General features: G+C 54.1%; 6 protein-coding genes across 6 annotated transcripts; 4 read left to right on the forward strand and 2 right to left on the reverse strand.

Annotated features, from left to right (window-relative positions):
* Positions 1-164: 164 nt before the first annotated feature.
* RIB1 (GTP cyclohydrolase II) lies at positions 165-1,461 on the reverse strand (the record flags this gene model as incomplete). Its single annotated transcript, XM_062945085.1, has 2 exons — positions 165-212; positions 274-1,461. 2 exons carry the CDS (start codon positions 1,459-1,461, stop codon positions 165-167), a joined length of 1,236 nt encoding a protein of 411 aa, XP_062803997.1.
* Positions 1,462-1,772: 311 nt separating this feature from the next.
* CEL6B (1,4-beta-D-glucan cellobiohydrolase cel6b) lies at positions 1,773-4,341 on the forward strand. The gene is made up of 2 exons (XM_062945084.1): positions 1,773-3,928; positions 3,988-4,341. Exons 1-2 carry the CDS (start codon positions 2,898-2,900, stop codon positions 4,214-4,216), a joined length of 1,260 nt encoding a protein of 419 aa, XP_062803998.1. The 5' UTR covers positions 1,773-2,897; the 3' UTR covers positions 4,217-4,341.
* An 858-nt stretch (positions 4,342-5,199) lies between these two features.
* Positions 5,200-7,191, forward strand: QC764_213795 (uncharacterized protein; the record flags this gene model as incomplete). Its single annotated transcript, XM_062945083.1, has 4 exons — positions 5,200-5,385; positions 5,546-5,767; positions 5,796-6,137; positions 6,200-7,191. 4 exons carry the CDS (start codon positions 5,200-5,202, stop codon positions 7,169-7,171), a joined length of 1,722 nt encoding a protein of 573 aa, XP_062803999.1. The 3' UTR covers positions 7,172-7,191.
* QC764_213790 (uncharacterized protein) lies at positions 5,219-8,375 on the reverse strand. The gene is made up of 5 exons (XM_062945082.1): positions 7,884-8,375; positions 7,693-7,817; positions 6,633-7,602; positions 5,745-6,158; positions 5,219-5,685 (listed from the first exon to the last, which is right to left on the reverse strand). The coding sequence occupies exons 1-3, from the start codon at positions 7,915-7,917 to the stop codon at positions 7,498-7,500; spliced, it is 264 nt and encodes an 87-aa protein (XP_062804000.1). The 5' UTR covers positions 7,918-8,375; the 3' UTR covers positions 5,219-5,685; positions 5,745-6,158; positions 6,633-7,497.
* On the forward strand, positions 8,177-11,615 carry QC764_213780 (uncharacterized protein). The gene is made up of 6 exons (XM_062945081.1): positions 8,177-8,954; positions 9,010-9,127; positions 9,188-9,638; positions 9,698-9,735; positions 9,808-10,369; positions 10,425-11,615. The coding sequence occupies exons 1-6, from the start codon at positions 8,733-8,735 to the stop codon at positions 10,696-10,698; spliced, it is 1,665 nt and encodes a 554-aa protein (XP_062804001.1). The 5' UTR covers positions 8,177-8,732; the 3' UTR covers positions 10,699-11,615.
* A 2,851-nt stretch (positions 11,616-14,466) lies between these two features.
* Positions 14,467-16,341, forward strand: QC764_213770 (uncharacterized protein; the record flags this gene model as incomplete). Its single annotated transcript, XM_062945080.1, has 1 exon — positions 14,467-16,341. One exon carries the CDS (start codon positions 14,467-14,469, stop codon positions 16,339-16,341), a length of 1,875 nt encoding a protein of 624 aa, XP_062804002.1.
* Between the last annotated feature and the right edge of the window lie 168 nt (positions 16,342-16,509).

A 16,509-nucleotide genomic window follows, 5' to 3' on the forward strand; every position in this document is an offset into this window, starting at 1 on the left:
GGGTGTCGAGCTTCAACATTCACGATGCCAATGCGTGATCCAAAAGTCTACCCATTTTCTGCGGTCGCTAATCCAGGTATCTACTTTGCGAATATACAGATATACACGTGCTTCTTCTCCGAGCTTGCCACAATCCCAATCGTCAACCATTTCCTCGAGTAGGATTACCTCGGCAACGCGCCTGGGTCTAAGAGATGCCCCATCTTTTCGATCTGCGGGTGCCTCGCGGTTAGCATTTGCCATGGTGCAGCGTAGAAGCACAGAATATCTCACCTTTGTCTTCAGATATCCTTCCACCTCGGGCGCCCTGAAGCCGCCCTTGCCCTTCCACGACAGAGGCACCATGGCCACACGCTCCTTCACCACCACCTCCCTGTTTGGTCCCTCCACGGCGCGAATCTTGTCTGGGTTGTTGGTCAAGAGACGCACTTCTTTCTGACTGAGGTCAAGCAGCATGGCTGTTGCAAGGCCGTAGCTCCGCGCATCAGCGGGATGTCTCAAGAGCAGGTTTGCCTCGACTGTGTCCGACCCCAAATCCTGCAGATTGTAAGCCTTGAGCTTCTCACCCAGCCCGATGCCGCGACCCTCCTGCCGCAGATAGATGATGATGCCTCCTGCTTTGTTTGAAGGCAGAGACATGAGCCGCGCAGCCTCGTCGAGCTGCTCGCCACAGTCACAGCGCGCAGACCAAACGGTTTCGCCTGTGTAACACTCGCTGTGTATCCTGACCAGAGGTGGTTGGCTCTTGTCAGCCTCTTCTGGTTCTTGTCTCTCTGTTGCCGAGCCATCAGCCTTTTCCAGGCTTGTCGTTCTCCCTGGGTACAGTCTGCCCGTGTAGGCGCCCCGCACAAGGCGATCCATCTCGGTCTCGCCCTCGCGTACGGCATCGAGTGACTTGCTGCGGATCGTGTTTCCAAACACGATGGCCAAATGTTCCTTGTTGTCCACATTGTTGGTGTAGAGGTGGAGAAACATCTCGGCGCCTGTGGTGGTCGGGATACGCGCGCGGACGATGCATTCTACCTGAGGGAGTTGCTCGAGGAGTCGTGGGTGTTTGGATCCACAACCGCCGGAGGGAACCGAACTGTCGACTGGGACGCCGCGCGGTTCTGAGAGCAATAGGCTGGACGGAGTAGCGGTCCCTGGGGTGGCGGGAGGTGTGAAGGCTGGCGACAGCAGCGAACTGGGCGGCGGCGCATTTGATGGTGTCCCTGCGCCATCATTGTCGTCGCCGTTGCTGTCATTATCATTACTGCTGCTGTCTCCGTCCTTGGGCGTGGACGGTGATGTGGCAGAAGTGCCGACTGCGGGGTCGGAAGAAAAGGAGAAGTCGGGGTGCGACACATCGGCATCACCTTGCGACGAGTGCTGGGCGTCTGTTGGGGGAGAGTAGAAGGAGGGCAACTGGCTGGTCGTCCTCTCGGCGTGGTGTTGCCATTCGTCTGGCTGCTGGCCGGGCATTGCGACGGGACTGGAATGGGATGGAGGGGCTGGCACGCGCGTGTGGCTGTCGGTGGCCGGTGACGGGTGGTGCAAGGCAACGCAAGGCAACGCAAGGCTATCCGCAATCACAGGCTCGGGCCGTCGGTTCCAGGGCACGTCTGGGTCGGTCTGTAGGTAGGGTAAAGAAGGGTGCAAGGGGGTCAATGGCGGTCAATGGCGGTCAATGGCGCAATGAATGGAGAGAATCAATCAGTCAACGCAAGATTCGAGCCCTTTTTGCTAGTTTCAAAAGATGACAGCTTCAACCGGGCCGGCGGGCGATTCCAAAGCGATTCACGGCCATTTGGGGAAGCATTAGTCATGTGCTGCCCGCATCGCCTCGGTGCTTTGGAGTTCGGCAGGCGGCGAGACAACTTCCCCATACTTTGCGGGGTTCGGCCCCACTCCTCTCCATCTTCAAACTTGACAGTTGACACTGCCATTGGATTTTTGGCGACAGCGACAATTCATTGTTGTCTATTTCGTACCTGGATAACCTGGATATGGTGAGCTTGCAGAAAGACCCCTTTCAAAATACAATATCACCGATTATTAAACATTGCATTTGTACAGATGGCATATTCATCATCAACTTACAACCGAGCATCTCCGATGGGTGATTGCTTGATAAGCTTTGTCTTATCACGATCCTGTTCATCATCTTCCATCCAGTCACGCCAGTCAACTCAGGCCAACAGGATGCAGGAACACATCTTGGCTTCCCCGGCTAGGCCAACTGTTCTCCAAAATTAGCATGCTAAAGGCTGATGCAGAACGCCCATTTCGATGCCAGCATTCACACGCAGCGGAGGCCGACATGTATTCTTCCGAGATGTCGTCAGTTCGGTTCAAGTGCGGCTCTTCAGTGCCCAGACAAGGCACTATATTGCGCCAGGCACCACTAGGTAGCGTGTGGCATGTCGAGCGCTCGAGAAAGGTCCAGGAGGTCCTCATCAACCCTCTCGAGCATCTCGTCCGGGCTGGGCTCCCGATCCAATATATCTGCGTGTCCTTGGAAAGAGGTTCCCTTGACCGCTGGGAAATTGGTCAATGCAGCTTGAGGTCTTGTCGCTACCGTGAGCCCACATGGGCAACACCGTCTCCCATCACGCAATGTTTCTGTGTTTCCTCTTTGGGACGTGGAGGAAACGGATCTTCGGGAGGGCAACCGGGAGCCGCACCCCAGGCCAAGACCTTAGCCTACCAGCGCGATGTGTCGTTCCGAGTGGGCCATCGCCCACTCTGTCCATGGTGCCGGCACGACGTCTCCTTCGACGCCGGGAAACCCGTCGACATCCTGGCCGTTGCAACTTGGCTAACGGAGGTGGGCTGTCATGGCGAACCGATTCGGAAGGGAAACCTGGGGGAGCGAGCCAGATGAACTGGTATAAGAGGCATCCGACGACGACCTCAAGATGGGGGAGTCTTTCTTGCTTCTTCAGCCAGCCTCTCCAGCTCTGTCTCCCACTCCATCCAGCCTTCTTCTTGGACCTACCATCACCATGCGTGCCGACGTCTTGATTGCCGCTCTGGCCACCGGCGCCCTCGTGGCTGCCGTCCCTACCTCCCCCAAGAAGCCCACCCCTCCCAAGGGCGACGTCTCCAACCCCTTCGTTGGCAAGACCCAGTTCGTCAACCCCGAGTGGTCCAACAAGCTCACTCAGACCTACAAGAGCTTCCTCAAGAAGGGCGATGTCAAGAACGCTTTCCGCACCCTTCAGGCCCAGAAGGTCAGCACCTTCGTCTGGGTCTCCCGTCTCTCTGAGCTCTCCAGAATCGACGAGGCCATCGCCACCGCCCGCCGTGTCCAGAAGACGACCGGCAAGAAGCAGATCGTCGGTCTCGTCCTTTACAACCTCCCCGACAGAGATTGCTCCGCTGGCGAGTCCGCCGGTGAGCTCCTGAGCGGCGAGAACGGCTTTGAGCGCTACAAGGAGGAGTTTGTCAAGCCCTACGCCCAAAAGGTCGCCGCCGCCAAGGACCTCGAGTTCGCCATTGTCCTCGAGCCCGATTCGCTCGGAAACCTGGTCACCAACCTCAACATCCCCCTCTGTGCCGGTGCCGTTGACACCTACCGTGATGGCATCGCCCATGCCATCACCCAGCTCCAGCAGGACCACGTCCACCTCTATATTGACGCCGCCCACGGTGGCTGGCTTGGGTGGAACGACAACCTTCCCCTCGCTGCCGATGAGTTCGCTGAGGTCTTGAAGAGAGCCGACGAGGCTTCCGGCAAGAAGAACAAGATTCGTGGTTTCGCCACCAACGTCTCCAACTACAATCCCCTTCACGCCGTCGTCCGTGAGAACTACACCGAGTGGAGCAACAGCTGGGATGAGAGCCACTATGCCTCCAGCCTGGCCCCCCATCTCGAGGAGCGCGGCCTTCCTGCTCACTTCATTGTTGACCAGGGCCGTGTCGCCAACCCCGGTGCCCGCAAGGAGTGGTATGTTTCCCCTGGCATTTCTTTCGATGGACCTCAAGCTAACATTTTACGTGTAATAGGGGTGAGTGGTGCAACGTTGCCCCCTCCGGATTCGGACCCGCTCCCTCCACCAACACCAACAACACCGTCGTTGACGCCATTGTCTGGATCAAGCCCGGCGGTGAGTCTGATGGCGAGTGTGGCTACTTCAACGCTCCCCGCGCCGGCCATTGGCACGACGAGTTTGCCCAGCAGCTCGTCCAGAACGCCCATCCTTCTGTTTATGAGAATTGGTGGAAGTTCTGGTAAATACAAAAACTATTTATCAACGAGGTGGATGGAGTAGGGTGTTTTAGAATTCTTGTACATATTTAATTATTTGCCTTGTCTATACAAACCAAGGTTAATCACAAGACCTTTTGTCAATTACTTCGGCTCCCTTTTGCTTTTTGTTTCATGGTGATGTAGTCTCTGGACATCCGAAGCGTGGTTATGGCTTGCTTTCAGCGTCTTGGCAGGGGTAGGTTCCCAAGCAAAGACATTGGATGTTTTCTCCATTCTGATTGTAGTTGTTGAATGTCCTCCTCTTCGGCCTCATGCTCAATGTTTTACCCGCAATTGATATAATGGGGATTTCATGACACTGTTGACATGCCCAGAACAGAAACAGTTCAAGTTTCTGTCCTTGCGGTCAACAACTCCAGTCCTAATTCCCGGGGAATCACGCAGACCTCAAACTTCGAAACGGACTGGAAACTTTGATGGTGTTTTAAGGTTGAGCGCCTTGTGGAATTCCCTCGCTGGTGGCTGCAGTCAGGGCGCCATCCTCTCCAACTTCGGAACCGGTGGGCAAGCCCCCCTATATACACAAACCCGCCAGCCTTGCGCTGTGCTCCTTGTATTCTCCCCCTTTGCTCTCGCCAACCATTCAGTCGCACCCACGTCTCTCATTTAAACCACTTTGTCCTGGGTGACCCGACACTCTTTTGTCAAATCCAAAACACAGCGGCCACCACCATTCTGCATCGTTCTTTGCCTGCAGACCACACGAACAAAAGGCGATGAAACGAAGTTTTGCCTGCCAGTGTATGTTGGCAATAGGTCTGGTCATTGGAGAGGAAGTCTACCCGGGCCCACACACAACTACTCACGTCGATGACCTCCCGGAGCATCTCAAGCCCGGGGTCGCCCAGCCCAAACCCAAACTTGGCTGCAGCGACGTGTTGACAATCTACCATTTCAACGATGTGTACCACTCGCTAAACCGGGAGCATGTCGCTTGCTTTACCACCATGCTCGAGTCGGCCAAAAACGGGGGGAACCCCTTGAAGGTTGAACTCCGGGGCAATCCTAAAAACTCCTCCACCCCGATTGTGGTTCTCAGCAGTGGCGTCTTTGCCCCAGCTACCCCGAACGGGCAAGCCACTACAAATGCGGAGGGGATCACGACTGTTTTATCACAGCTGCCCATTGATGTAGTGTGCTGCATCTCTGGCATGTTCCCAACTCCCGTTGTCATTTCTGTGTGCCGTGTACTGGCTGATATTAGATACCCCCAGCAGCTCCCCCAGAGAGCCTACCTTTCCCCCGTTCGGGCTGGCTTCTGCCTCTCCCAAACATCGCTCCTCAGAAGCACAGTCCTCCGCATTTTGCTTTCAAGACGCCGGTATCTCCGCCCCCAAGACCAATCTCGTCGTGTCCCCCGCCGCCGCGCTGGTATCTCCTTCAGCCCAACGCGTCTTTGATATCCGGCAGCAGGGAAAGTACAAGATTGGCTTCTTTGGCATGGTTGGCATGGACTGGGATGTCCACTCCACCAATGTGTTAGATGATCTACCTAAGGAGCACAAGCAGTTTCTTGTGAGTGAAGCGAAATCCACCTGCAAAGGTGCTGAGGACAGAGTACAGGGTTGATCTTGTGGTTGCCGTGACGAATATGAGACTGGCGGAGGACCTCCTTCTCAGTGGTGCGACGCAGGAAAAGGGGCTCGAGAGGGTGGATTTTATCTTTGGAGGTTATGACCGTGAGGCCGTGGGGACTTTTTACCCTGAGATTGTGATGCAGTCCCAGCACAGCGAGGGGGAAAGCAAGGGTAAGGTGGGCAGTGGTCGATACGAGGTCACCAGTCCAGAGATCAAGGGTCGTCAAAACGGCGCGGCGTGGGAAGGGTTGAGTGTGGTGGAGATGTGCGTCAAAAAAGAGGGCGAGGACTTGCCGGAGCTGGACAGTGTCAAAGGTAGGCGTCGTATCTTGTCCTTATTGCCTTGAGGTCTCCTTGCAAAGACTGACAGGTGGCTGTGTTGCTTGAACGCTACCCACCTTTTGCATCTCTTTCTCCCTCGGTCCGCATGCTCAAGACAATTGACACTGTCACTCCTGACCTCGCCAGCTTGACCACCAAGCCCCTTTTCGTCTCTCGCTCCAGGATCAACGCTAAAGAGGCAGCTGTCCGGCATTCTGAGACCAAGGTTGGCAATTTCATTGCCGATTCCATGATGGCCTACTACGACGCTGACATAGTCCTGTTCCCGTCTGGTGCCATAAGATGTGACCGGATTCTTGGATCCGCATCTGAGGAGCAGCGACAGTTCGAAGTGATCGGGGCTGACATCATTGATTGCTTGCCGTTCCAGAACCAGCTTGTATTGAAGCTGATCACCGCGAAGGCGATGAGAGCTGCGTTGGAGAACTTCGTGTCCGAGAGGCACGCCGATGGCCGCTTTCTTCAGATAGGAGGCTTGAGGGTGAATGCCTCACTGGCGAGGCCCGAAGGGGACAGAATTGTCTTTGCGAAATGGGTTCTCCAAGAGCATGTCAATGGCACGCGGATTGAAGAGCATATTCGTGAAGAGAAAAATTACACCGTTGCCATGACTGAGTGGTTGGCCAACGGCTGGGGAGGTTTCTCTATGCTCCGCAAGGGACAATTATTGCGAGAGGGTGAAGCGCAAGGCATGACCGACACCGACCTCTTTTTCAAGGCTTTTGGGGAGTGGTCAGACATCGACAACGCGTTTATTTCCATGGCCACCGGGAACAGAAAGAAGAAGCAGGCCCCGGTGGCTGTGAAAAAGTACCTGAACAATCCGTATCTGAGCAGTCGGAACTCCGGTCTTTGGGCCGTCAGGTATAAGATGGTGCTTGGCAAACACGATGAAAAGGGGGTCCCCATTGTCTCACCAAAAGTTGATGGAAGAATCCATTTCCACAAAGACCTGAAAATCTCGAGAAATTCGCACAGAGAGGGGGTCCTAGATAGATAGGCGGGTCGGCACAACCCTAGAGCTTTATAGACTAAATATAAGCGAACCAGATTGCCTAGCTCGTAGCCTGATGATGGACAAGCCCGAGCAATGTTGTTGTACTGAACAGACACTGTTCTGTCCCTGCGCCTCAGCTATGCCCGGATTGTCAGCTTCCTGGTCCTCGAGATTCCCAGGCAGGTATTTGCTCGTGTGCGATGCAATTGCCGTCTATGGTTTCCCAGCCTAGACCACCATGCTTCATCTTCTTATTCTGTATGTACACTACAAGCCCATCTTGTGATTCCTGTGCTCGCCCGTTCGTTTCCCCGCCGTCTTCCACCACTCTAGTTACTCCGCGCACCTCCCTTGGCCTCTCTGAGCTCGTCCATCTTGGCCACCCGCTTCTTGAACTCGACGTACTGGCACTTTTCGTAGCTATGTCTCTCGTCCTGTGGTGTGGTCAGTATTGTCAGCTACCCCGCGATGAGAGCGGTTCGGGGGCCAGTCGGTTGACAGGGACGCTGGGGTAGAATCCGTACGTTGCACTTCCAGGGAAGGTAGTATGTGTCCTGGCGACAACGGTTGAGGGGGATCAAGAGGTGGCCGCAGCTGTCGCGGTACGCCATGGGGAGTTTGGCATCACGCATCTCCTCGCGGGTCGCCTCTGTGTGCTCGTTACGTTAGCCAATATGACGGAGATAATAGGTTGCGAATGGGGGAAGCAACATACGCCGCGGGATCTCGGAAGCCGTGCCTGTCGCCATTTTTGCTGCAATTGAGGCGGGCTAGCGTCGACAATTGCGAGGGGGGTTCGAGGTGGTGATGCTTGCGCTTCTGTTCTCGGAGCTCTGGCTACTGTCGCTGAGAAGCCAGTGGAGCTCCCAACCTTGAGGTGGTCAGTGCTGACTGCCACTGTAAGTCTGAGCAAGGATCAAGGCACGTGTGGAATCACGTGAAGCCTATGGGTCGTTTTTTGTGCACGGGCCATTTCCCAGCTGTCGTCCCAACCACCAACAAACACTAGCCGACCAAGTCTTGTCTCCGGCTCGTCATCTACAAGACGAGGCCATCCAGCTCGGAGATGGGCGGGTGCAACACAACTCGCCGAGCTCACTTAGCCGGAACTCACTCACGGTCACCATCCCTTATTTCCAACCATACTGTTTGATTTGAGTCGCTACCATGATTTCAACTCTTGCACAGAACGCCCATGGCTATGCTCTTTCGGTTATTTTTGCATTTTCCAGAAAACCAAGATGCTCTCGGCCCTCACTACAAATGATCTGCTGATCAGCCTCACTTTATCTCGCATGCTGAGGCACCTCTGGGCTACCTCTCAGTTCCTGAACCGACCCTGTGAGTCTGCCTGTATTGACGGGTTGCTTTGAAGCCGGTGGTGTAACTCCAGATAGATAGACTGCAGCATGGAGGTATGGGTGTGTTTCGTTGCAATGCTACCTACCTACATGCTGTTCTGTCAAGTGGCTCAAATATACACATCAGCAATGCCCTGAATCTTGTGACTCTCTCTCTCTCTCTTCATGTCTAGTCTTTTCACCTTTTGCTCTTGGGCTTCAAAATGAAGCCGTCTGTCCTTGTTTTGACCTTCCTAGGGCGTGTCGGTGCCTTACTGCCCTTGCCTCCAGCCCCCCAGCCCAACATCGCAACACTCAGCCTAGACACCTTGATGGGCAGTGAAAGCAGGTTCAGCCAATTGATTGACCACTCTAACCCATCTTTGGGGACGTTCAGTCAGAGATACTGGTGGGATACCACCTACTGGGATGGCCCGGGCTCTCCTGTATTTCCTTCCCCTTTTCTTGTCGCCCGAGGTCAATCACTAAAGTCACGTACAGGTGGTGGTATTTTCTCCAGGAGAGGCCAGCGCCGAATATTACAGCGGTTTCTTGACAAACCAGACCATAGTTGGTCTCTATGCCCAGGCCATTGGAGCTGCAATCCTCCTGATTGAACGTAAATTTTCAACCCTCCCCTCAGGCACGAGATGGGTCACCGGCTAAAATGACACAAAAGACCGTTACTGGGGCGATTCCTCTCCCTTCTCCCACCTCTCCACGGTCAACCTGACGTACCTGACCCTCAACGATTCTGTCGCTGATTTTGCTCATTTCGCCCGCCAAGTTCAGCTTCCGTTTGATGAATCCGGTCGGTCCAACGCCCCCAAGGCTCCATGGATTTTTGTAGGAGGCTCCTACTCTGGCAATCTCGCCGCCTGGCTCGACCACCTGTCTCCCGGGACCTTTTGGGCCTACCATGCGAGCTCGGCACCCGTTCAAGCCATCCGACACTTCTGGGAATACTTCACACCTATCTGGGAGGGCATGCCGCGGAACTGTAGCAAAGATTTTGAGAAGATCACGGCTCATATCGACCAGGTTTTGGAACATGGCAGTGAGGAAGAGGTGAAAAGTCTGAAAGAAGGCTTTGGACTGGGGGACATCAAGGAGAAAGGGGATTTTGCGTCGTACGTCTCAGCTCATGGAGAAATCAAGGGACCTTGTGGCGCCTAACAAAGACAAACAGAGCGGTTGGGTTTGCGTTGGCAGAGTGGCAGTACATTTGTAGGTGTTCCGCCATTACGCTTGCTTGTGCCTACCTCATCTGGCCTCACTGACAATGGAACCCTAACAAAGCCATCACCTCCAGCTACCACCGTTTCTACCAAATGTGCGACACCATTCAGGGGGTTCGTCCCGTAGATCTTGACGGATGGGGCACTGAGCTGTGGTTCCCAAGCGGAGCTCCTACCTCCTCGCCGGTAAGCAACGGTGTTGGGCTGCAAAAAGCTCTGATCAACTACTCTGCCTGGTTCAAGCACGAATTCCTACCCGATGCCTGCAGCAACTATGGCTATGAAGACTGGGCCCAGGTCAACTCGACTGGCTGCTACGACAGCTACAACGTGACCAGTCCGTTCTACACCGACTACTCGGTCAGCAACACCTTCAACAGGCAGTGGTTCTGGATGCTTTGCAATGAGCCCTTCTTTTACTGGCAGACAGGCGCACCGGCAGGGCAACCATCCATCATGTCCCGCCACGTTAGTCCCGAGTACTTTGAGCGTCAGTGCCGCCTGATGTTTCCAGACCAGGGGGACGCCAGGTCGGGTCTCTCACTGGGCAAGACAGAGGCCGACGTCAACCAACTGACCAGCGGCTGGTTCGTGAAAACAACTCGGTTAATATGGACGAACGGGTACGTCTTCCACAGAGTCAACTTCTTTCTCCTTGTTTTGCTAACGCAGCGACAGAGAATTCGACCCCTGGCGCTCTGGATCTGTCTCGAGCATATCCCGCCCTGGACGACCTCTGGAAAGTACGCCTGACGCGCCAGTGCATCTCATCCCCGGAGGCAGGCACTGCAACGATCTAGACACCAGAAGTGGGGAGCGTAACCAAGGGGTGCAGCGGGTGCAGCTAGAGTCAATCGCCAGGATGGTTGACTGGGTGAACGAGTTCTATGACGGGAAGGAGGGGAGAACCAGGGGCAACGGAGCCACACACATCCTCGGACGTGCTGTGTGAAAGACCGAGAGCTCCGTGATTCCCGGCTGGATCAACCATGATGTTTGCGAACTGTTAGCAAATGACTTCGAGTTGCCCTTCCAGACAGCCGAACCAGCGATGTCTAGAAAATAGCCATCCATCCGGTCACACTCCGTCCTTGTGCATCGTGAGAGTGCCTCATCTATATTGATGAAGAGGGGTGACAGCCCAAAAATAAAGGGCGCCATGTCTCTGCTCTCCAAGGAACCTAAACGGAACCGATGAAGAGATATAAAATAGACATCATGTCCCAATAATGCTCGACTTTGGAAAGAATTGTGATCAGTGTTATTCTAGGCCAGAGACGGATGAAGGCAGCACAGAGCCCTGGCGCCAACAGCTAACGTCTGACCCCATCCAAAACTCCATCACAATTCATTGACAGTAGGATTGCGAACGAAACATTCGTCGAGGATGATGCACAGTTGTGGTTCAGCCTGAGCCGCGGTGCCACGAATCCGAGCTGTAGAAGATGTTGGTTACCTCTTCGTAAGTACTCCACGGGCCCCGAACGGACGGGATTTAAGGGGCCGATTCCGGTGCTGCGAGCTTTGAGCTGCCGTACTAAGAACGGTCTTTCTGAGCTGTTGGAATCTTGTTGAGAAAGAGACAAACAACCAGTTTCGAGCTTGCCTTGTCCAAAGCCTGTGATCGCCGCGCTGGGAGCCATTTTTGGTGGTCCGGCAAGCGAATCGATGATAACCACTGGCGTACGAAGTAGAGGAAAAATTCCAAATAACTATGTTCGCTTCAGGGTTATTGTAGATATGATGCAGGGCAAATTAGCGATTGTGAAGAGCCGTGGCCAATGCTGCAGCCCAGATGCTCAAGCTCGCCGGGTTACAGCCCAAATGAGCGCTCGGTGAGAAATTGTTGTATCTGTGTGTGTGTTCGTGGTTGTTTTCTGGTATCAGTCGGTCGGAGGGAAAACAGATCAGTCCCAGAGATGCAAGGCTTCCAATTGCTCCGAGGCCCCCCCCCACGGTGGTGTTTTTTTTTTTTTGGTGACGTGACACTGCAACCATTCGCTTGGTGCGTTGTTGAGCCTTATCGCCCGCGGCGTCAGACGGAACAGTTTGGCCGACAGGACGGGAGCTGGTTCTCGCAGGAAGGAAGCGGCGAGAGTTGTGAGAGTCGCGATAATGCGGGTCGTGGATTCACAATCGCTTCATTTTTTGGTTCATGATACTGGAAGGGGTTACAGACACTTTCCTAATTGAGCAAGATGCAGCTTGCTGGCCAACCGGGCTTCTGTGCAGCTTCCAAGCCTTCCAGTGGCCGGATGCCCGTCCGAGGCCCATCACCGCTACATCTGCGACAGTGACGAGGTAAGTAAACCCCCCCCCCTTCTGCCGGGCAGCCCCCGCGCAGACCACAGGTCCTCCCGCAAGCCACCATGTTGCAAGCCGAGTGTTGAAGCTTTCACGGCTTGTGCCTGGGTTGCCGTTGTTATCGTTGCCGCTCGAAGGATGATCACGGCAAGCATCGGAGCTAAACACATTTAGCGCACGATCTTTGCGGAAAAATAAACCCTGGCCTCTTGGCACCTAGTGGAGTCGCCTATCCTCACCACAGCTCTCCCTACCTTATCTCGAGATCCGAGAACCTCCTGTGCTCCTTCAACCAATGTTTTGCAAAGCGAATGGTTTTATCACATGCCACCGACGTCGTCATATCGCCATGGTTTGGCGACCTCAGACCTGTCAGACTGTCTCCTCTTTGATGGCAACATCGAAATCTATGGCTCCCCGAATCGGCAGGTTACCACGGACTCCACACAGACTTCGATGCTGTCTGTAGCAGTTGCAACCCGTCCCGTCAACATCAACCTCTCCGACTGCAAGTACCGTTGCCAGTCATTGGCATATCGCCGTAGTAAAAAATGTCAGCTCGCAGACGCCATTAAACCCACGTCGACGCTTCTACCTCTCATGGGACCCCGGCCCCTTGCGCTGATCACAGACGTTGCGTAAACTGCTTACATTACTGACTACCACATTTCTGACCGCCTGCGATCCATGGAACACTTGCATAACGTCCCGAATTACACATGAATGCACTCTGCGCGTAACCCCTGTTATCCTGAGGCTGAGTTGGTTCACCACTAGACGGATTTTCTCCCGTTGCCGACCGATACTACACGAAAAAACACACCAACATTTTCATCATGACGCCCAAAACTCAGGATAACAAGCAGGTGCCATCGAGAAGACTACAACAAATGACCAGACAAGGGAATTCATCCGAACGGAACGATCTACAGCGCGTCGGCGTCCTCTACTACCGGTAGGGCACCAATATTCCCACGGCCTGTAAGTTTTCTCTGCATGGTGACATGCTACCAGATGAGCACGCAAAGAAGCACGTCATGAACAACGATTGCTATCATCCTCGAAACTTAGTCACGGCCGTCTCCATCCGTCCGAACATGAGCCCCCCACGTCGTTCAGCAAAACGGGCAGGTTGCGAGGCAGGTTGCGATACAAGGATTGCAGGTCACTGATCAAATCCTGCGTGGTGTTTGGGGAGGATCAGAGAAGCAGTTGTGTGTGCAGCAGCGGAAAGCAGCTTTAAATGTCAAAGGAACAAAGCTGATACATACTCAACCCCCAAACTATCTGCCTGCCGAGGTACCTAGGTAGTCTTGTTGGTCCATGAGACCCTGTACCCTCTTTGCCGGCTGTCACCCACACTTCGAACTTTTCCCTTTCTTTTTACTTTTTACAAATAACCCCCGTTTTGCCGGGGTGCTGGATACTTCGACACGTTCTTCTAGAACGCCACATGCAAAGAGCGAACAATGCGTCAGCCTCTTTCCCGGAATATCTCACGGTACCTTACCTCACACATGAACCTTTCCAACAGGATGTGCTCTCGCACTATCCCTGCATTCCCTTCCATCGTCCTTGCATAGAGCCGACCACGATAGGCGAAGACACATCCCACCCTTCCCATTATGGATCTCGGGAGCCCTGAAGGTTGGTACAACGGGTTACACGCGGGCTCTATTTGAGGCGATCGCACACAGATAGTGCCCGGACCCAGTCCAGTTGTACCTATGTTTGTTTTGCAGACACCAGAGAAGTAGTCTATTTACGTCCAGAATACCGCAGCCAAGCCAAGCTAGGAGATAGTTATCACTGGACGACCTGACTACTTTGGGCAAGATTCCGACCTCCCGCCCCCCTATGCATCCCACAGCCGACAAGACCACAACCTAGGCTCCCTCAATAATGCCCAGATTCTCTGCCCCCAAGGGGGGAACGGGGAAACGCCAGGATCATGGCATGGTCCGGCAAGTAGCCTGCTATTGGATCTCGGGGAAGAGGAAGTCTGAAGATGCCATTCTGGGCGCTATGCGTGTTTGAAAGTACAAGATCCCCAGGTATAATAAGACAGAGTAGTTGCCTCCTTGCTTCTACCTTTCTCTGAATCTCCACTTCAGATTACATGGGCAGTCATATAGGACACCGAGGTACCTTACCTTGACCATCTCATTCTTGAAACTTGGCGGATCTGTTAGGCTCCAAGTTTCAAATACCCCGTCAACAAAGAGCAATTTTCGGTATCAACCCCAGGCAATCTGTTACAGAGGGAGTATAAAGCTGTATCAAGGTTCGCAAAGCATTCCAGTGTTTATTCATCATGTCACCATCTTGAGACGCTAACTACCTTACCGTGTTGTCTGTTAGACTCTGACACGTACACACACACACACCCAACATCCACACACAAGCAACGTACAAGATGACGATGCCTTCGCTATCAACAACACAACGGCACGGAGTTATCAGTGACCTCTCTCAAAACCATGCTCACCCCGGAACCCCTATTCAGACTCTCCCACAAGATATCTACGAGCCCTCGGACTGTGAATCTGACCACTCGGATGACGAGGAAGTTGATCTTTCCCGACAGCCTCCGGCCACAGCAGTAGCTACTACGCCCCGCCAATTGGAGGATGGGCTCGCTAAGCTTGATTCTACTCCGTCTCCTAGAGTCACCATCATCTCCACCCCACTTTCTCTCACTGACAGAGAGGACGAACCCGATTGTCCTGTCATACTTGCTGGGCTGGATCCGGGCCCGTTGCCCCCGAAGAAAGGGTCCCGAACCTATCGCTACTTTCGTTACAATTTTGGTTCTGTCTACCGCCGAATCTTCTGCCTGGCCTTCTTGGGCAACCTCTCGGCCCTCGTCGTCCTCGCTGCCAAACACGGGCTGTCAAGTCAGGCTGAGAGGTTCACCTATCAACAGGCCAGTATAGCGGTCACGGCCAACGTTTTGGCCGCGCTGCTGGTCAGAAATGAGCATGTGGTCAATGCTTTCTTTTGGGTCTTTGCCGACAAGGCTGTCACCAAGTACCTCCCTCTGAGAGCCAGGAGGTTGGGGGCCAAGATCTACTCCTACGGCGGTGTCCATTCCGGGTGTGCCGTGGCTGCTACGGCGTGGTACATTGCGTTTCTTGTGCTCCTGACGCTGGAGTGGACTGGTTCCGACATCGCCGAGGATCAAGGGATGGTGAAGGGATACATCTACCTCGTCAGCTACACCATCCTCGCACTCTTGGTCAGCATGCTCGCGACCGCATGGCCCGAGTTCCGAAGAAGGTGCCACAACTGGTTTGAAGGCGTCCACCGGTTCATGGGATGGACGGCGGTGTTTTTGTTTTGGGTGCAGGTCTTGCTTCTCACTTATGAGAACTCCTCCCACGATTTCGGCACGGGGCTCGTGCAGTCACCCAACTTTTGGATGTTGGTGGTCATCACGGGCTTGGTCGTCTACCCTTGGACAAGGCTAAGGCTCAGAAAGGTCGAGGCCGAGGTGCTATCGAGCCATTGCGTCAAGCTCAATTTTGAGTACAGGGATGTGCACTATGGGCAGGCAGTCAAATTGACCGACAGCCCTCTGAGAGAGACGCACGGGTTTGGGGTCATCCCTCATCCGTATGCTCCAAAGACTGAAGATGCCACCCACCAGACAAGCAGTAGCGGCAGCTCCATGGTGTCGGTCGAGAGAGAGAAGACGCAAAAACAAAACAAAGGGTTGTCGCATGCCGGTGAAAAGGGATACTCGGTCATTGTGTCCAAGGCGGGAGACTGGACGTCCAAGATCATCGCCAATCCGCCCACGCACATCTACACGAGGGGCACGCCGCAATTTGGCGTCATGAGAGTCGCTGGCATGTTTGAACCGTGCGTCATTGTTGCGACGGGATCTGGAATCGCGCCGTGCCTGAGTCTGTTTGTGCAAAAGCCAGACCACCCTGTGAGAATCATTTGGTCCACCAAGTCACCCTTGCAGACGTATGGGCAGGACATCATTGATCTGCTCTACGCCACCGACCCGCGTGCCATCATCATTGATACCTCCAAGGGCGGCCCCAAATTCAAAAGGCCAGATTTGGTCAAATTGGCCTATCGAGTTTGGGAGGAGAGCCAAGGAGAGGGGCCTGAGCAGTACGCGAGACTTGAGGGGAGAGCCAACTCAACTGGACGAAAAAAGATTGTCGGCAAGTGCGAGGCCGTGGTGATTATCAGTAACCAGAAGCTGACGAAGAAGGTGGTATATGGGCTGGAGAGCAGGGGCGTTCCTGCATTCGGAGCCTTGTTTGATTCCTGAACGTTGCCTTTTAGAAGCTGGGTACGGTACCCTTTATTTGTTTAGTCACGCTGACGCGTTGCAAGTTGAAAGATTCACTTTGTGACTGGATATGAGAAATGTGGACATTTAGGATTGCGTAGGGGATTTGATGGCTTAGAGGGGGTAAATAGATGTGTCGGGGTCATG

Source organism: Podospora pseudoanserina, chromosome 2, assembly GCF_035222485.1.
Source record: "Podospora pseudoanserina strain CBS 124.78 chromosome 2, whole genome shotgun sequence".
NCBI lineage: Eukaryota > Fungi > Ascomycota > Sordariomycetes > Sordariales > Podosporaceae > Podospora > Podospora pseudoanserina.